Genomic DNA, 20,920 nt, shown 5'->3' with positions numbered 1-20,920 from the left:
CCCCTTCAGGCACTGGAAGGTGCTAGAAGGTCTCCCCGGAGCCTTCTCTTCTCCAGGCTGAACAGCCCCAGCTCTCTCAGCCTGTCTCCAGAGCAGAGGGGCTCCAGCCCTCTGAGCATCTCCGTGGCCTCCTCTGGACTCGCTCCAACAGCTCCGTGTCCTTCTTGTGTTGGGGCCCCAGAGCTGGACGCAGCACTGCAGGGGGGGTCTCCTGAGAGCGGAGCAGAGGGGCAGAATCCCCTCCCTCGCCCTGCTGGCCACGGTTCTTTTGATTTCTTTACCTTTTTTTTCTTTTCTTTTTGGGGTAAGAAGGAAGAACAGACACAATTTTACTAAAGACAGCACTTGTTACGCATTGACTGCGAGAGTGTTAATGCCACATCAGCTTTGCAGCGTGGCCTTTGTTTGATGTTTTAAAGCAGCGAAGACAAAAGCTGGACAATAGGAAAACTTCACAGTAGCCTCAGGTGCCTTAAGCAAAAGAGTCTCACCATGAGAGATAGAAATTCAAAGCCTCAACTTCTAAAAAAAAGATTGCATAAAGTTTTACTTTGGGAATAGAACCAGGATGGATTATTAGAAAATCTGGACAGGTTGGATCGATGGGCCGAGACCAACGGCGTGAGGTTCAACAAGAACAAGTGCCAGGTCTGACACTTGGGCCACAACAACCTCATACACTTCAAGAGAGATGTTGAGGTGTTGGAGCGAGTCCAGAGGAAGGCGACCAAGCTGGGGAAGGGTCTGGAGGGTCTGACCTACGAGGAACGGCTGAGGGACTGTGGACTCGCTCCAACAACTCAACATCTTTCTTGAAGTGCGTTCGTTCTTCTTTCATGGACCTGGTGCTGCTGGAACCCAGACTGGGAATCCCACGGTGACGCTAACGGACCCTCAGCAGCCCGTTAATGGGACAGAGCCGCTGCTCTCTCTAGGTGCAGGTAATCTAAACACAATCCAGTTCACTGTAAATATTTAAAGTGGATGGTAAATCTCACAGCGATAAATTAATCTGGTATTTGCTTAAGAAATTCTATTGCATTAAACAAATAATGATTCAGCGGATCTCAAAGCACTTGTCAAATGCACTTTTAATGATAATAAAGGGAAACAAAGCAGCTAGACTGGAAGCCACGCGGAAGGAAGCACGGCTTCACCCACCCCGGCGAGTGGGCACTGAGGAATAAACGCTTAATGAAGAGCAAAAAAGGTCAATTCGTTCACAGAATCCCAGAACCCCAGAGTGGTTGGGGTTGGAAGGCGCCTCTGGAGATCACCCAGCCCAACCCCTGCCCAAGCAGGGTCACCCAGAGCACGTTGCACAGGGTCGTGTCCAGGCGGGTTTGAATATCTCCAGAGAAGGAGACTCCCCCCTCCCTGGGCAGCCTGTGCCAGGGCTCTGGCACCCTCACACCAAAGAAGTTCCTCCTCATATTCACATGGAACTTCCCGAGTCTCAGTTTGTGCCCGTTGCCCCTTGTCCTGTCGCTGGGCACCACTGAGAAGGGTCTGGCCCCATCCACTTGACACCCCCCCTGAGGTATCTGTGAGCATTGATAAGATCCCCCTCAGTCTGCTCTTCTCCAGCTGAACAGCCCCAGCTCCCTCAGCCTCTCCTCGCAGCAGAGATGCTCCAGCCCTCTGACCATCTCCGTACCCTCCGCTGGACTCTCTCCAGTAGTTCCTGGTCTGTCTTGAACTGGGGGGGCCCAGAACTGCCCACAGTTACTCCAGGTGTGGCCTCACCAGGGCCGTTTAGAGGGGCAGGAGAACCTCCCTCGACCTGCTGCCCACACTCTTCCTCACACACCCCAGGTACCATTGGCCTTCCTGGCCCCAAGGGCACATTGTTGGCTCATGGGGAACTTGTTGCCCCCCAGAACTCCCAGGTCCTTCTCTGCAGAGCTGCCTTCCAGCAGGTCACCCCCAGCCTGTACTGGTGCATGGGGTTATTCCTCCCGAGGTGCAGGACCCTACACTTGCCTTGGTTGAACTCCATGAGGTTCCTCTCTGCCCAGCTGTCCAGCCTGGCCAGGTCTTGCTGAATGGCAGCATGGCCTGCTGGGGCATCGGCCACTCCTCCTAATTTGGTGTCATCATCAGATGGAGGTTCAGAAACCTCCAACAAGTGCCACCTCCAGTGGGGGACACGTCTCTTTTTCCAAGTACCCGGTCCTTCTGCTTCCATTAATCCTGGAGAAGTCACGGGGATGGGTAACTCAGTGCACAGCATTTGTCTGGCTTTTAAGCCCAAACGGCACCACAGTGGTGCCTCAAACCAGCTGTGAGACAGGTCTCAGTCTCCATCTGTTAAGTGTTATAAAGAATAAAAATTTAAATTCAGTTTTCACCAAAAATATCTGTTGCTTTGAGTAAAGGAGGCTGAGGGGAGACCTTCTCACTCTCTACAACTGCCTGAAAGGAGGGTGTAGCGAGGCGGGAGTCGGTCTCTTCTCCCAAGGAACAAGAAGATGAGAGGAAACAGCCTCAAGTTGTGCCAGGGGAGGTTTAGATTGGAGATCAGGGACAATGTCTTCATGGAAAGGGTTGTCAACCGCTGGCACAGGCTGCCCAGGGCAGTGGTGGAGTCCCCATCCCTGGAGGGATTTAAAAGCCGTGTAGATGTGGTGCTGAGGGCCATGGGTTAGTGGTGGGCTTGGCAGTACCGGGTTAAGGGTTGGGTGCGATGACCTTAAAGGTCCTTTCCAACCCAAACGGTTCTGTGGTTCTGTGTGGTTCTGTGAATTTTACCACTCATTTTCTTAAATCCCGCCCTCCTGTTTCACCTGAAGCTGTGGGATTTTGCACTGGAGAAATCCCTGAACCACAGAACAGGACACAGACACAGACGAAGCAATCGCTTCATCTTCTTTAGATGATAATTTTACCATCCTCCTTCACGCTCGCATTAATTACAGGGCTGCAACCGTCTGAGGAAGGAAACGGCTCGTCTGGAGCCTGGCACAGGGAACCAGACCTCGAGGGATGACAGGGGTGGAGTGACCAGTCTGCCACAAACTACAGGAGACATCAGGGAACAAGCTCTGTAGCCCCGGGAGGGGACAAAGCTTGACCCAGCTTCAGGCAGCAGCGAGGAGCCGTGTCCTGGTCCGTGTGCCATGATCCCCCCCCGACAGTGAGAGGTCGCTGGGTTGATGATCTGCAGGAAGCTGTCACGGGGCTGATTTTATTTTAATGCTTTTATACGTGTAGTGAATAGCAAGTATCTTCAACAGAGAAGAGAAGAGAAACCCTTGTCAAGAGAGAAGATGCACCCTGCTCCGTTGGAGCAAGTCCAGAGGAGGCCACGGAGATGCTCAGAGGGCTGGAGCCCCTCTGCTCTGGAGACAGGCTGAGAGAGCTGGGGCTGTTCAGCCTGGAGAAGAGAAGGCTCCGGGGAGACCTTCTAGCACCTTCCAGTGCCTGAAGGGGCTACAGGAAAGCTGGAGAGGGGCTTTTGACAAGGGCATGGAGTGACAGGACGAGGGGGAACGGTTTTAAGCTGAAAGAGGGGAGATTGAGATGAGATCTGAGGAAGAAATTCTTGGCTGTGAGGGTGGTGAGAGCCTGGCCCAGGTTGCCCAGAGAAGCTGTGGCTGCCCCCTCCCTGGCAGTGCTCAAGGCCAGGTTGGATGGGGCTTGGAGTGACTTGGTCTGGTGGAAGGTGTCCCTGCCTGTGGCAGGGGGTTGGAATTAGATGGGCTTTAAGGTCCCTTCCAACCCATTTAACGAATCTATGATACGACTCTGTGAAATCCTGCGCCTGTGAGGCACATCCCGCTGCCAGCAGCTTCCCTCTCCGCAGCAGGGGTGACAGGAGACCACCCCATTGACCATCTGAAAAGAACCGTAACAGGATCGTCTCTGAAACCACTAAATCTAGTGCTGCTTCAGCAGGGTAAGAGGTCACCGAGCACTTCCCGAAGCCATTGATTGCTGATGGCTGTGAAAAGTGCTGTTTCACAATCCATCCCTTAAGGAATCCAGTTTAGATAAACAACTTCTCAGCACCCACCGCAGTGTGACCTGGAGACAAATCCATTCAGTTCACCAGAAAACAGCAAATATTACCTGCTAGGAAGTGTTAAATCCCAACTTCAGCTAAAAATTTAAAGGGTGTTTCCTCTGTTCACGTACCCGACACGCACAGAGATCGCAGGGTCTGCAACAAGCCCTTAGTGGTCAGAAACAATCCGATGAGGACGGTTCAGTGCACGCTTTCATCTGTGTGACCAGAGGAGGTTCGTGTTCCTGTGCCACGACAGCCCAGCGAAATGCAACACCCCAAACACGGAGCACGGCCCTTCATCTCAAACCATCACAAGTAACTTTGCTACTTAGAGAGCACCCGAGAACTGCTGGAAAAATTCATAGAATCACAGAATCACAGACTGGTTTGGGTTGGAAAGGACCTTAAAGCCCATCCAGTTCCAACCCCCTCCCACGGGCAGGGACACCTTCCACCAGACCAGGTTGCTCCAAGCCCCATCCAACCTGGCCTTGAACACTGCCAGGGAGGGGGCAGCCACAGCTGCTCTGGGCAACCTGGGCCAGGCTCTCACCACCCTCACACCCAACAATTTCTTCCTCAGATCTCATCTCAATCTCCCCTCTTTCAGTTTAAAACCGTTCCCCCTCGTCCTGTCACTCCAGGCCCTTGTAAAAAGCCCCTCTCCAGCTTTCCTGTAGACCCTTCAGGCACTGGAAGGTGCTAGAAGGTCTCCCCGGAGCCTTCTCTTCTCCAGGCTGAACAGCCCCAGCTCTCTCAGCCTGTCTCCAGAGCAGAGGGGCTCCAGCCCTCTGAGCATCTCCGTGGCCTCCTCTGGACTCGCTCCAGCAGCTCCAAGCACCGGAGCAGGCGGGCTCCAGCCTTGGTCGGGTGAGCAGCGACGGCAGGCACTCACCTCATGTCTCCACCACCCCTGTGCAATGCCACTGACTGACCAAAGAGCTTCACCTTGTAACAGAGGCCCAGCATAAATAAAAAAAAGCCAAGCTGTGCCTGAATGAATCTCTGCTTTTTAATAATTCGAAGCAAAACTGGCCGATTGTAGAACCCAGGCTCCCAATTCACTCAGCTTCTCTCTCTGCCAAGCTCATAAATGTCACTCGCTTTCCTCTGCCCAGCCAGTTTTCCCAGGATTGGCCTCACCGCACCTTTTCTCAGGAATTTGGACACAGGCTGCAAACAAGACAAGACCGCACTGACAGTTGGGACTTGTAAAGAGAAAAACATGTGAAGGAGTAAGGGAAGCACCTGATCGCTTCCCAGTGCCCCAGCGCCGGGCAGCCCAGAGAGGGGCGGCTGGAAAAACCCAAGCAACCTGAACTTCTCCATCATGGTCAGCAGATCCGCGTCCCACAGAGGAAAGGTACCTCCTCTCTGCTGTTCCAGCAGCAGATGCTTTAAAAACCCACAGAATCGCAGAATCAATGAGGTTGGAAGAGCCCTCTGGGCTCATTGAGTCCAACCATTGCCCTGACACCACCATGGCAACTAGACCAGGGCACTAAGTGCCATGGCCAGGCTTTTCTTAAACCCCTCCAGAGATGGTGACTCCACCACCTCCCTGGGCAGCCCCTTCCAATGGCTAATGACCCTTGCTGAGAAGAAATGCTTCCTAATGTCCAACCTGACCCTCCCCTGGTGAAGCTTGAGGCTGTGTCCTCTTGTCCTATCGCTGGTTGCCTGGGAGAAGAGGCCGACTCCCACTGCGCTACACCCTCCCTTCAGGTAGTTGTAGACTGCACTAAGGTCACCTCTGAGCCTCCTCTTCTCCAGGCTAAACAACCCCAGCTCCCTCAGCCGTTCCTCATAGGTCAGACCCTCCGGACCCTTCCCCAGCTTGGTCGCCCTCCTCTGGACTCGCTCCAACACCTCAACATCTCTCTTGAAGTGCGGGGCCCACAACTGGACACAGGATTCAAGGTGCGGCCTCACCAGTGCCCAGTACAGAGGGACGATCCCTTCCCCAGACCGGCTGGCCACACTATTCCTGATAGAGGCCAGGATGCCATTGGCCTTCTTGGCCACCTGGGCACACTGCTGGCTCATGTTCAGTCGGCTGTCGATCAGCACCCCCAGGGCTCCATGTGAAGAAGAGAGGAGGCACAGAGCTGTACTGTCGGTGGTGCACAGCTCCTGCTGCCAGCGATGTGAGCTGTGTGAGCTCCTGAGCCAGAATTTGTGCCCAGACTATTGCATTTGTACCGTGGTTAGGAAATAACCCTTCAAAATCATTTTAAACCTCCCACACGTGGGACATGAGACAACTAAGATGGAAGGAGGAGCACTGCGGAAGAGGGCTCAGACCGTGCACAGTGTGCCTTAAAAATCCATCTCGGCTGCACAATGCCAAGCAGAAACACACCCTGATCAAGCAAGGTTTCTGTTCACCTCCCAAAGCTCGTGAGAAAGACGTGAGTAAGAGGGAGAGAGACAAAAGCACCTTTATTAAAGAGACAGGAGACATGAGGCAGACGGAGCGAATGCAAAGGAGCACCCTGAGATAAGCATCAAAGGGCTTCGAGATCGCGCCAGCAGACGCCTATAATCAGCATCAAAGAGCCTGGTCCCTCATTCCCATCCATCCTAAATCCCTTCCCATCCACCCCACCTTGCTATTTCCCTCACCCAGAGGCGGGTAATCCGCAGCCTGAGTCACCCACGGAGCCCAGGTCCCCAGAAGGTTCCCTCGGAGCCGACGGGGTGGCTGCCCTCCAGCAGATCCCCTCTGGGGCAGCTGCAAACCTCACCCCACAGACAGCACGGGAAGGTTTCACCCTACGGACGTGGGAGATCCCAGCCCGACAGCGGATCCGTCCCGGCGGAGCTGGGAGCACAAGCCCAGCAGGCAGGATGCCCCCGGGCTACCGAGCTGCTCCCATAAAGCCAGAGACAACCAGTTCCAGGGCCAGGGGAACTGTACTGGGGATGATTCATCTCAGCAGCAAGGTTTGGTTCACACAGACCTATCTTTGCTCTTAGATCACAGATCCTCCCGCTGACCAGCCAAAGGACTCAGAATTCTGGTACTTACAGAGGGGAGGCCCAAAGAGCACCGTGTCCAGCGCCTTCAGCTGCAGCTTCTGCCGGTGGCTGCGGTCTGTCATTTTGAGAACGCTTCCCATCATGGTGACGTTGTTCACTGCCAGCCTGTAAAAAAATATATATATAAAAATGAAGTAGGTGTGGTCACAGAATCCCAGAATCAATGAGGTTGGAAGAGCCCTCTGGGATCATCAAGTCCAACCATTGCCCTGACACCACCATGGCAACTAGACCAGGGCACTAAGTGCCATGTCCAGGCTTGTCTTCAACCCCTCCAGAGATGGTGACTCCACCACCTCCCTGGGCAGCCCCTTCCAATGGCTAATGACCCTTGCTGAGAACAAATGCTTCCTCATGTCCAACCTGACCCTCCCCTGGAGAAGCCTGAGGCTGTGTCCTCTTGTCCTATCACTGGTTGCCTGGGAGAAGAGGCCGACTCCCACTTCACTACAACCTCCCTTCAGGTAGTTGTAGACTGCACTAAGGTCATCTCTGAGCCTCCTCTTCTCCAGGCTAAACACCCCCAGCTTCCTCAGCCGTTCCTCGGAGGTCAGACCCTCCAGACCCTTCCCCAGCTTGGTCGCCCTCCTCTGGACTCGCTCCAACACCTCAACATCTTTCTTGAAGCGCAGGGCCCAGGACGTGTCCATCTGGATTAATAACTGACCAAACATCAGTAACATGGAGACTACAGGAGGAGAAATGCAATGAGCAGGACCTGAAAGCTCCCTGCTTGGGCTACCAGGACAAAAGAAATCCCTCAAACATTGTCCTCTCTGATACAGGATATCTCTATGGAGCAGTTAAGCAGCCACATCTTTGGTTTTACTGGGGGAGAGAGAGGGAAAACCCAAGGCCACACTAGGTCATTAACCCTGCCACCCAAAGCTCCAGATTTCCTATCAAAACGGACCTTTTGGTGTCCTACCAACCACTGATTTTTCTTTTAATCACTCCTACATTGCCAGCCTTTGACATCTTATTTCACACACCATAAGACCACACTGCACTGAGATTTTTCACACTCGTTATGAGTTTAGGCCAACTCACAGCCCGTGTTTCTCTTGAGGAACGCAAGGCTTGGAAGTCTCCTTTGCTGGAGCATCAAGGAGCGCGAATTAACACCAGCACATACCAGTGCCGGGTGGTGCAGAGATACAAAACCAGTAACCCTTGAACTGGGAACTTGAACTCTACTCAGATGCAACCCGGAAAGTGAAGATGCTCCTTTGCTGAGGACAATGACAATGACAGAGAAGCTCCACGACCAGGCTGGGGTTACAGAGGAAGGCTGTGGCAGAGCCAGGGCGTAGCCCAGGTCTGCTCGGTTCCAGATCAGGGTTTTCGCTCTAAATACGCAGCTCCAGGCGTGGGCAGGTGAAGCCCAGCACACAAACCAGCACGGACAGTATTCATAGAACCACAGACTGGTTTGGGTTGGAAGGGACCTTAAAGCCCATCCAGTCCCAACCCCCTGCCATGGGCAGGGACACCTTCCACCAGACCAGGTTGCTCCAAGCCCCATCCAACCTGGCCTTGAACACTGCCAGGGAGGGGGCAGCCACAGCTGCTCTGGGCAACCTGGGCCAGGCTCTCACCACCCTCACAGACAAGAATTTCTTCCTCAGATCTCATCTCAATCTCCCCTCTCTCAGTTTAAAACCGTTCCCCCTCGTCCTGTCACTCCATGCCCTTGTCAAAAGCTACTCTTCAGCTTTCCTGTAGCCCCTTCAGGCACTGGAAGGTGCTAGAAGGTCTCCCCGGAGCCTTCTCTTCTCCAGGCTGAACAGCCCCAGCTCTCTCAGCCTGTCTCCAGAGCAGAGGGGCTCCAGCCCTCTGAGCATCTCCGTGGCCTCCTCTGGACTCGCTCCAACAGCTCCATGTCCTTATGTATTCACGACCACACAACTTGGACCGCAGCCTCTCCTTCCACCCACAGCAGATACACGCTCGCTTACAGCTCCATCCTTCCCTGCAGTGAGGACTAGAGCAAAGCCAACGCCTCCGAACACAACTGAAGTGGAACAAGATCAGACTTGGCTCGGTACACACCAAGGAACCGCACACGATGGCAGGAGCCGCCCCAGGTCTGGTTTTCTCCCTGGCACACACCCCAGAGGAACACAAGACAATGCAGTGAGCACTGACCTGGGCATGGCATGTCCACTCAGCTGCAACTTTCTGAAGGTCTCTTCGTACTGTGGCAGCTCTACGTAGGTAATGAGCCACTGAACCACCTCGTCAACTGTCCAATTATACACTGTGGGAGAGGCAGAAAACAAGCAAGCAGCTTAATATTTTTTTTACTAAGCAACTACAATCATGAAGCCAACAACGGTGTAGCTCCACCAGACACACCTCATCCTATCACCTTCAGCAAAGGGAAAATATCTGCAGAGTTTGAACGCAATCCTGTTGAGTATGCAGTGAACTGGGGTGGGACATGGCACCCTGTGGGCTACTAGACAAGAAATAATCCCCTGGGGTGCTCCAGGCAATCCCGCAGGTCCTCTGTTTGCACCGTTTGAGGTGTTGGAGCGAGTCCAGAGGAGGGCGACCAAGCTGGGGAAGGGTCTGGAGGGTCTGACCTACGAGGAACGGCTGAGGGAGCTGGGGGTGTTTAGCCTGGAGAAGAGGAGGCTCAGAGGTGACCTTAGTGCAGTCTACAACTACCTGAAGGGAGGGTGTAGTGAAGTGGGAGTCGGCCTCTTCTCCCAGGCAACCTAGCGATAGGACAAGAGGACACAGCCTCAAGCTTGGCCAGGGGAGGGTCAGGTTGGACATTAGGAAGCATTTCTTCTCAGCAAGGGTCATTAGCCATTGGAAGGGGCTGCCCAGGGAGGTGGTGGAGTCACCATCTCTTCTTGGCCACCTGGGCACACTGCTGGCTCACGTTCAGCCGCCTGTCCATCAGCACCCCCAGGGCTCTTTCTAACCACTCTTCCCCCAGCCTGTAGCGCTGCAGGGGGTTGATGTGGCCCAAGTGTCAGACCTGGCACTTGTTCTTGTTGAACCTCACGCCGTTGGTCTCGGCCCATCTATCCAACCTGTCCAGATCCCTCTGCAGACCCTTCCTACCCTCCAGCAGATCGACACTCCCACCCAGCTTGGGGTCATCTGCAGATTTACTGAGGGTGCACTCAATCCCTACGCATGCATGGAAACTCACAGACACAGGCTGGCAAACCCAGAGCCACCAAACTGCCCTCGCTTAAGGAAACTCCCTACAGTCGCTGGCCCCCAAACTGGGAAACCAATTTCACAGACTGGTTTGGGTTGGAAGGGACCTTAAAGCCCATCTAGTTCCAACCCCCCCGCCATGGGCAGGGACACCTTCCACCAGCCCAGGTTGCTCCAAGCCCCATCCAACCTGCCCTTGAACACTGCCAGGGAGGGGGCAGCCACAGCTGCTCTGGGCAACCTGGGCCAGGCTCTCACCACCCTCACAGCGAAGAATTTCTTCCTCACATCTCATCTCAATCTCCCCTCTTTCACTTTAAAACCGTTCCCCCTCGTCCTGTCACTCCATGCCCTTGTAAAAAGCCCCTCTCCAGCTTTCCTGTAGCCCCTTCAGGCACTGGAAGGTGCTAGAAGGTCTCCCCGGAGCCTTCTCTTCTCCAGGCTGAACAGCCCCAGCTCTCTCAGCCTGTCTCCAGAGCAGAGGGGCTCCAGCCCTCTGAGCATCTTCGTGGCCTCCTCTGGACTCGCTCCAACAGCTCCGTGTCCTTCTGCTGTTGGTTCCCCCAGAGCTGGACGCAGCACTGCAGGGGGGGTCTCCCGAGAGCGGAGCAGAGGGGCAGAATCCCCTCCCTCGCCCTGCTGGCCACGCTGCTGGGGATGCAGCCCAGGACACCGTTGGCTTTCTGGGCTGGCAGTGCACGTTGCCGGCTCGTGGTGAGCTTCTCGTCACCCATCACCCCCAAGTCCTTCTCCTCAGGGCTGCTCTCCATCCATTCTCCATAGGATACTCTCCTCTAGAAATCAGTAATTTATCTTATCAGCTTGATGTACAGAATGACGAGACAGGAAAATCATGTGGTACCTCAACCCAACACCAGGAAATCCGTTACAGCACAACAGCTCTACCCAAAGACATGGCAGGTCCCATGCGTGTCAGAAGCAGAGAGAGAGCAAAAGCAGCTCAGCAATTAAGGGACCGGGGGAGTATCACAAGATGTTCTCCTCCAGCCCTTAATGACTCCTACCCTTCCCCAGCTCACATTAAAACATGCTGCAGGCAAAGGCATCTGTAAACAGCTGTACAATAGGATAAATATTTCTTAACGAGGCTTCTCTTGAACACAGGAGACAAAGCACCTCGTTAGCATCATCCCGGCTTGTAACTGGTTTGGAGAAGAATTTGCCACACATGGCTGCCCACCTCCACGGGACAGAGAGTCGGGTCCTGGAGAACCAGCTCCAGGATCGCACACAGAAGCACCGTGTTCTCAAACCGCCTCTCAAACGCTGCACCTCAGTATTTCCTCAGCCCTCCTGGGACTGTGAGGGAGTAGAAAATCACTTAAAATTATCTACACAGCGCTTTGGAAACACTGAGCACGTCCTACCCCCAAGAAATTTAATGGCTGAGACAGAAAAATCAAATACAAATGGAACAGGACACGAATGAGAAATGGGAATTTTTATAGTTGATAAATTGACCAGAAGAGTAAAATCCAATTTTTCAAGTATTGGGGGTTGATAAGATTACCTGACGTTGGAGGGCAGAAGGAAGGGACAAGACTGCAGGTGAAGGGAAGAGCAACAATTAAAATATCACAAAAAAGGATGTTCCAGGTCTTGAGAGCGACATGACGACAAGGGAGGAGAGAAAAGGAAAAGCACAGGAGGAGGCGTAAAGGGCAGAAACGGCCCGTGCCACGGGTCACAGAAAGATCTGATACATCACCACGATGAATCTTCAACATAGAGAAGAGAAGGCTCCAGGGAGACCTTCTAGCACCTTCCAGTGCCTGAAGGGGCTACAGGAAAGCTGGAGAGGGGCTTTTGACAAGGGCATGGAGTGACAGCACGAGGGGGAACGGTTTTAAACTGAAAGAGGGGAGATTGAGATGAGATCTGAGGAAGAAATTCTTGGCTGTGAGGGTGGTGAGAGCCTGGCCCAGGTTGCCCAGAGCAGCTGTGGCTGCCCCCTCCCTGGCAGTGTTCAAGGCCAGGTTGGATGGGGCTGGGAGCAACCTGGTCTGGTGGAAGGTGTCCCTGCCCATGGCAGGGGGTTGGAACTGGATGGGCTTTAAGGTCCCTTCCAACCCAAACCAGTCTGTAATTCATTGATCTACACCAACACACCACTCGCAGTGCAGTAAGTAAATCAAAATGCACCGTACAGCCAACACTACTCCCGTGTTTCACAGAAGTGCAACCTTCCTACTTCCATACCCTCCCTCACATCTTCATTTGCAACTCATTGAAGATTTTTCTGATTAGAACTACTGCCCTTAAGACAAAATATCATCCTGTAATGAAGCCTGAAACTGAGAATAGAAAGTTTCTTAAGCAGAAGGCAGCCCGCACGCAGCAGCCAGGGCAGCACTTACAAACTTCAAAGTTTCTTCCAAGATTCAGAAGTTTCAAGAAGTTTCTTACCAGCGACTGAACTTCCACCACCTCCCTGGGGTGTGATGAACAAGACCATTTCATAACAGCTTGCAGCTTCCTTCGACATCAAATATATCTATGTACATTTCTAGGTTTAGGATTTCACTCTACCGTCTCTTCACTAGATTAAGGAGCTTTTCAGGCTCAGCAAATTTCCTCTAAGGAAAACACAATCTGTAGGACAACTCCCACGCAGCTCTACTGAATATTTAGGATGTTATAACCCCATAAAAATACCAGCTGAAAGTGGGGATGTGAAGGAGAACCTGGAATAGGACAGTACTTGGCTTTATTTTAACACACATTTATAGGGGCACAGAAATGAAACAACAATTTATACATTTATGGCCATAATCAGACGCCAGCATGAACAGTTGGGAAGTACCAAGACCAATGAAATCCTGAAAGGTCCTCCAAGAAAAAAGGAAGCTGGAAGAGTGCTTGTACAGGGCAGCAAAAGCAGCAGCAGCAGCACGGCTCCCCTGGGAGGGACACACACATGATCACAGAATCACAGAATCAACCAGGTTGGAAGAGCCATCTGGGCTCATCGAGTCCAACCATTGCCCTCACACCACCATGGCAACTAGACCAGGGCACTAAGTGCCATGGCCAGGCTTTTCTTAAACCCCTCCAGAGATGGTGACTCCACCACCTCCCTGCGCAGCCCCTTCCAATGGCTAATGACCCTTGCTGAGAAGAAATGCTTCCTCATGGCCAACCTGACCCTCCCCTGGCCAAGGTTGTATGAGATCCAGAGTGTTTATCAGTGTCATGGCAAGGGGGGTGGAGGGGGCTGTTTGATTTCAGTTGTTTGTCTTCTTTACCTTCAGATGTCTTCCAGGCCTTCCAGAGGTCTTCCACGCTAATGAGTTTGTCTTCTCCATGGAAGGTGCTGTGCTTGACTGTTGGGTCATGGTAATTCAAGTCCTCCCTCAAGAACTAGGAGAAGAATAAACAACAGGATTATTCTTTGATTCATCTTTTCAAGAGACAAGGAGCATTGAAAAAATAAATCTTTCACCTGCCTTCCTTACCATTACATCCACAGATTGTCACACCATAATTTGTGTGGCAAAGTCCTAGTAAGTCTGAGATGAAGCATCTCTGGTCTTTTAATCTCAGATTAAAACTACATCATTTCCTCAGTTCGTAGAATCACAGATGGTTTGGGTTGGAAGGGACCTTAAAGACCATCCAGCCCCAACCCCCTGCCACGGGCAGGGACACCTTCCACCAGACCAGGTTGCTCCAAGCCCCATCCAACCTGCCCTTGAACACTGCCAGGGAGGGGGCAGCCACAGCTTCTCTGGGCAACCTGGGCCAGGCTCTCACCACCCTCACAGCCAAGAATTTCTTCCTCAGATCTCATCTCAATCTCCCCTCTTGCAGTTTAAAACCGTTCCCCCTCGTCCTGTCACTCCATGCCCTTGTCAAAAGCCCATCTCCAGCTTTCCTGTAGCCCCTTCAGGCACTGGAAGGTGCTAGAAGGTCTCCCTGGAGCCTTCTCTTCTCCAGGCTTCATAACTTTGTTCCATTATTGCAAACACATGCGTTCAGGTAGGTGTTACCATGTAACCTTCTCCATCACAAATCCAGCACTGCAGGATCAGACCCACAAGTTACTCCCTGCTCAAAGCCAAGGCAAAGCTTAAATGTGGTTTTCTGGGTTTCAGCAAATCCTCAACTTCCAGCCATGTCCAGGGAGCGGTGGGAGACTTGCCAGATGGAAAGTGCTTTTTTGGTTCTGCAAGACCTTGGATTTGATTGCACCAAAATGTAGGTCATGGAAATCACCCAACGCTGCCAAATAACAGGCTCTGCTCTTTGCATGAGCTCCTGGTCCACGCAAGTGCTACCAGGGATTCCTGTACGTAACTCACACACCACACTCAGCGCTAGGAGCTCGACCTCGGCAACATCTTGAATCAGCTGGAAGTGCAGCCCCAAGAGAATGGCCCTGCCCACACCACGCTCTTCTGGCAACCCAGAATCACAGAGAATCCCAGAATCAATGAGGTTGGAAGAGCCCTCTGGGCTCATCGAGTCCAACCATTGCCCTGACACCACCATGGCAACTAGACCAGGGCACTAAGGGCCATGTCCAGGCTTTTCTTAAACCCCTCCAGAGATGGTGACTCCACCACCTCCCTGGGCAGCCCCTTCCAATGCCTAATGACCCTTGCTGAGAAGAAATGCTTCCTAACCCAGGTGGTATCTGAGCAAATGAACTTCGGGGGACTGAAAATAACTTGTGATTTTATATAGATATATCATATATAAAGGCATTTACACACACACACACATACATGTGTGTGTAGACATATATATACAGACACGTATTAAAGCATTAAGTATTTTTTAGTGATATATATATATAGATATATATACATATACCTACAGACACATATTAAAGAATTAGTTACATATTTTTTCTTAGTTACTGCACAAGGCTGGCAGGTCAAACTGAATAGAAATACTCTGTGAACCCGTCTGAAGATTCCTGTTCCTGGTAAGACAAGCCAGGAAATATTCAGTAACTACTTCTGTTAAACTAACTTTAATACAGATAGAGGATAATAAATTAATATAACCTGAGCATTCAGGATGCCAGATTTTTCTTTGAATTCCCCGCACTTCAAGAGAGATGTTGAGGTGTTGGAGCGAGTGCAGAGGAGGGCGACCAAGCTGGGGAAGGGTCTGGAGGGTCTGACCTCCAAGGAACGGCTGAGGGAGCTGGGGGTGTTTAGCCTGGAGAAGAGGAGGCTCAGAGGTGACCTTAGTGCAGTCTACAACTACCTGAAGGGAGGTTGTAGCGCAGTGGGAGTCGGCCTCTTCTCCCAGGCAACCAGCGATAGGACAAGAGGACACAGCCTCAAGCTTGGCCAGGGGAGGGTCAGGTTGGACATGAGGAAGCATTTCTTCTCAGCAAGGGTCATTAGCCATTGGAAGGGGCTGCCCAGGGAGGTGGTGGAGTCACCATCTCTGGAGGGGTTTAAGAAAAGCCTGGACATGGCACTTAGTGCCCTGGTCTAGTTGCCATGGTGGTGTCAGGGCAATGGTTGGACTCGATGAGCCCAGAGGGCTCTTCCAGCCGCATTGATTCTGTGATTCTGTATAATATCACCAAGTATCGAACTAAACGGCACGAAGGGAACAACTTTATGTCAATGGAGTAAGAACCAAACAAAATTCCTACTAGATTTGACCTGCACCTTCAAATCAAAGCTGAAAAAATCACCAGCTGCCGGAGGCGAGGGGTTTGCACTGTCGGTTGAGCCACTAACGAAAAATATACATATATATAGTGAGTGTGGTCTGCAGCTACATCACAATCCACTCAGGGAACGCATCTGGGATAATAACGTGCTCTGGTGTGTTCCCACCTCCCTCCCAGCTCAGGATGGATGGAAGTTTTAACTTTCCAGGCTCTCCACAAATCCCCAGCAGATGTGACCGAGGCCATCAGTAGGGACCCGCGGCCTGAGGCTGCCACCTCACCGCTCTCGAGCTTCCCAGCCCACCGACAGCTCTGGCTGCTCCTCCCATCCTGCAGACACCAGTGGGAACAGGGACAAAGGGACAGAGTATACCATCAGCCAGTTTGTGGTGACACCAAACTGGGAGGAGTGGCCGACACCCCAACAGGCCGTGCTGCCATTAGCGAGACCTGGCCAGGCTGGAGAGCTGGGCGGAGAGGAACCTCATGGAGTTCAACCAAGGCAAGTGTAGGGTCCTGCACCTCGAGAGGAATAACCCCACGCACCAGTACAGGTTGGGGGTGACCTGCTGGAGAGCAGCTCTGCAGAGAAGGACCTGGGTGTTCTGGTGGACAACAACTTCACCATGAGCCAACAACGTACCCTTGGAGCCAGGAAGGGCAATGGTGTCCTGGGGTGCGTGAGGAAGAGTGTGGGCAGCAGGTCGAGGGAGGTTCTCCTCCCCCTCTACATGGCCCTGGTGAAGCCACACCTGGAGTAACTGTGGGCAGTTCTGGGCCCCCCAGTTCAAGACAGACCAGGAACTACTGGAGAGAGTCCAGCAGAGGGGTACGGAGATGGTCAGAGGGCTGGAGCATCTCTGCTGCAAGGAGAGGCTGAGGGAGCTGGGGCTGTTCAGCTGGAGAAGAGCAGACTGAGGGGGGATCTTATCAATGCTCACAGATACCTCAGGGGGGTGTCAAGAGGATGGGGCCAGACTCTTCTCAGTGGTGCCCAGCGACAGGACAAGGGGCAACGGGCACAAACTGAGACATGGGAAGTTCCATGTGAATATGAGGAGGAACTTCTTTGGTGTGAGGGTGCCAGAGCCCTGGCACAGGCTGCCCAGGGAGCGGGGAGTCTCCTTCTCTGGAGATATTCAAACCCGCCTGGACACGACCCTGTGCAACGTGCTCTGGGTGACCCTGCTTGGGCAATGGTTGGGCTGGATGATCTCCAGAGGTGCCTTCCCACCCTTAACCACTCTGTGAGTCTGTGATGCTGTGAACATCCAGGCAGGCTGAGCCAGGCAGCCCCCTGCCCTTCGGGGTGCCGCAGGCAGCGGCGCGGTGCTGGCTGGCAGCTGTGCCAACCCGCGGTGGGAAGAGGCGATGTCCTCGGCCTCCAGCTCTTCAACGCATGACCTTAGGGGAACGCAGCAATGTCACCGGTGCTGCGCAGCGCGCGGCTGCCAGCTCCCACCGGGACCCGAGGGATCAGCTGCTGCTCTGTATATTTAGCTCGGGGAGCACAGAAAGGAAAAGTGATCTCTGGCAGCTTTCCTTCAGCACACGGTCACCAAAACAAACCCCAAGGGCTCTGCGGAGGGGCGGTGGTGGCTGCAGTGAGCACATCACAGAATCACAGAATCAACCAGGTTGGAAGAGCCCTCTGGGCTCATCGAGTCCAACCATTGCCCTGACACCACCATGGCAACTAGACCAGGGCACTAAGTGCCATGTACAGGCTTTTCTTAAACCCCTCCAGAGATGGTGACTCCACCACCTCCCTGGGCAGCCCCTTCCAATGGCTAATGACCCTTGCTGAGAAGAAATGCTTCCTCATGTCCAACCTGACCCTCCCCTGGCCAAGCTTGAGGCTGTGTCCTCTTGTCCTGTCGCTGGTTGCCTGGGAGAAGAGGCCGACTCCCACTTCACTACAACCTCCCTCCAGGTAGTTGTAGACTGCACTAAGGTCACCTCTGATCCTCCTCTTCTCCAGGTACCAGTACGCTTTTCTCCACTCTAACAGGGGTGAGGAGTCCGAGTCACACAGGTCCCTTGGTAAGGAGAAACCTGTTGTCTTGGTGGCTGAAACCACGGTTCTAAACGTGCAGTTCCATGACGTGTGTTTCCTGGAGTGTTTTCATCATGTTTTTTAATCTGGAGAAACTCCAACTACTCACACAATTTTTGCATTTCCCCCCCAAACCTTTACATTCCTCCCACATCCCTGGATCTCTGCTCATCATCCCTCCTGGACACCACCTACCACCCAGGCAAGGGGTGCACATGTCCACCAACTCGCTGCTGTGCAGGTACCAAGGGGACCAAGTGACTGCAGAGCTCACCAGGCATTGCTTCCCTGCGCACACCAACTTTAATATCTTCTCCGAGCTACCAATGTCCATTAAAGTTGCAGAAGGCTTTATCTTGGACTCTGAAATGGGTTAAAAACTGGCTGGATGGCCGAGCCCAGAGAGTGGTGGGGAATGGGGCAAAGTCCAACTGGCGGCCGGTCACCAGCGGTGTTCCCCAGGGCTCAGTTCTGGGGCCGGTGCTGTTCAGTATCTTTATAGATGATCTAGACGTAGGGATGGAGTGCACCCTCAGTGAATGTGCAGATGACCCCAAGCTGGGTGGGAGTGTCGATCTGCTGGAGGGTAGGAAGGGTCTGCAGAGGGATCTGGACAGGTTGGATCGATGGGCCGAGACCAACGGCGTGAGGTTCAACAAGAACAAGTGTCGGGTCTGATACCTCAGCCCCACCAACCCCCTGCAGCGCTACAGGCTGGGGGAAGAGTGGTTAGAAAGAGCCCTGGGGGTGCTGATCGCCAGCCGGCTGAACGTGAGCCAGCAGTGTGCCCAGGTGGCCAAGAAGGCCAATGGCATCCTGGCCTCTATCAGGAATAGTGTAACCAGCCGGTCTGGGGAAGGGATCGTCCCTCTGTACTGGGCACTGGTGAGGCCGCACCTTGAATCCTGTGTCCAGTTGTGGGCCCCGCACTTCAAGAGAGATGTTGAGGTGTTGGAGCGAGTGCAGAGGAGGGCGACCAAGGTGGTGAAGGGTCTGGAGGGTCTGACCTGCGAGGAATGGCTGAGGGAGCTGGGGGTGTTTAGCCTGGAGAAGAGGAGGCTCAGAGGTGACCTTAGTGCAGTCTACAACTACCTGAAGGGAGGTTGTAGTGAAGTGGGAGTCGGCCTCTTCTCCCAGGCAACCAGCGATAGGACAAGAGGACACAGCCTCAAGCTTGGCCAGGGGAGGGTCAGGTTGGACATCAGGAAGAATTTCTTTACAGAAAGGGTCATTAGCCATTGGAAGGGGCTGCCCAGGGAGGTGGTGGAGTCACCATCTCTGGAGGGGTTTAAGAAAAGCCTGGACATGGCACTTAGTGCCCTGGTCTAGTTGCCATGGTGGTGTCAGGGCAATGGTTGGACTCGATGAGCCCAGAGGGCTCTTCCAACCTCAGTGATTCTGTGATAACCCTTATTTCCTCAGGAAACCAGGCTACCAGCGTCCGAGAGACCCGTCGCTCTGAACCTACATCAGAGTTGCCCCTAAGCAGCTGGAGCTGCCTTTGGAGTGAGTGTGAGGAGCAGAAATAGATCGCTAATTAGAAGATTTCCTCCTGAGGGATGGTTCTTTCATTTTAATCGAGGTCACCGATGTCATCCTAAACTTCATTGAAAATTCACTTCCAGAAAGAAAAAAATGCAACGATGATTTAAGGAGAGCATAAAGTTGTTGGATAAAATTTCACCTGTAATTAGAATATTTTAAAAATACACTTCTGTGTCTCCCTCTTTCTGCTCAGTCAGGTCTTTTAATCCAAACCAAACACACCCATACTTGATTCTCTTTCCAGGAGAATCAAGAAACCACTTTAAAGTAGGTCTTGAAATCTAGAAGAGCTAAAGGTTTTCACAAAGACTAAAGAGAAAACAGACCAAGAGTCACACACAGAATCACTGAGGTTGGAAGAGCCCTCTGGGCTCATCGAGTCCAACCATTGCCCTGACACCACCATGGCAACTAGACCAGGGCACTAAGTGCCATGGCCAGGCTTTCCTTAAACCCCTCCAGAGATGGTGACTCCACCACCTCCCTGGGCAGCCCCTTCCAATGGCTAATGACCCTTGCTGAGAAGAAATGCTTCCTCATGTCCAACCTGACCCTCCCCTGGCCAAGCTTGAGGCTGTGTCCTCTTGTCCTAGCGCTGGTTGCCTGGGAGAAGAGGCCGACTCCCACTGCAATACACCCTCCCTTCAGGTAGTTGTAGACTGCACTAAGGTCACCTCTGAGCCTCCTCTTCTCCAGGCTAAACACCCCCAGCTCCCTCAGCCGTTCCTCGGAGGTCAGACCCTCCAGACCCTTCACCACCTTCGTTGCCCTCCTCTGGATCGGGAGAACTGGGACCCTGTGATCCAAGCAGATCTGGGAACTGGCAGCAGATCCCTTCACCACTCTGCTTGCTTTTAGCTTCTAACACTTCGACTTTTGTATCTCGATGCCATTCTCCTTATAAGACAGAATTCCACACCTTGAGCAGAGCCTTGTGAACGAGCATCCATCGCAACCGAGGCAGCGTCATAAACAAACAGCTCTGCCTTTTCTAGTAGTCACTTATTTCTACTGGAAACACAGAATCGTTTGGGTTGGGAAGGACCTTTAAGGTCATTGAGCCCAACCCTTAACCCAGCACTGCCAAGGCCACCACTAACCCATGGCCCTCAGCACCACATCTACACGGCTTTTGAATCCCTCCAGGGATGGGGACTCCACCACTCTCCTGGGCATCAACCACTCTCCTGGGCATTGGTGCTCATGTAAGAAAACAACAATTTTATTTCTCTTCCATAAAGTTACCAGCTAAAATCTCCAAGGCCAAGACAACAAAAGTTGGTTCCTTTCTCCAGCACTACACACACGCATGGACTGTCACAGTTTCAGCCGGGCTGGTGGAAGAACATAGCAAGCACTGGAATGGGAAGGAGAGAGCAGCCAGTGTGTTTGCTCACCAGTGACAGAGGCTCAGTGGGAATTCAGAGGT

At 52.9% G+C, this 20,920-nt stretch overlaps 1 protein-coding gene across 11 annotated transcripts in view; it reads right to left on the bottom strand.

The window, feature by feature from the left end:
• STIM1 (stromal interaction molecule 1) overlaps positions 1–20,920 on the bottom strand; it is a 98,910-nt gene that overhangs the window by 41,437 nt on the left and 36,553 nt on the right. For all 11 annotated transcript variants that reach the window (XM_068395474.1, XM_068395479.1, XM_068395476.1 and 8 more), the window contains 3 exons: positions 13,498–13,612; positions 9,200–9,311; positions 7,041–7,156 (listed from right to left, as the gene is read on the bottom strand). In XM_068395474.1, coding sequence (XP_068251575.1) covers positions 7,041–7,156; positions 9,200–9,311; positions 13,498–13,612 — 343 coding nt within the window. The remainder of the gene's footprint in view (positions 1–7,040; positions 7,157–9,199; positions 9,312–13,497; positions 13,613–20,920) is intronic.

The sequence above is a fragment of the Nyctibius grandis genome, chromosome 2 (genome assembly GCF_013368605.1).
Source record: "Nyctibius grandis isolate bNycGra1 chromosome 2, bNycGra1.pri, whole genome shotgun sequence".
In the NCBI taxonomy this organism is placed as follows: Eukaryota; Metazoa; Chordata; class Aves; order Nyctibiiformes; family Nyctibiidae; genus Nyctibius; species Nyctibius grandis.
This window is presented reverse-complemented; position numbering and strand designations above follow the sequence as displayed.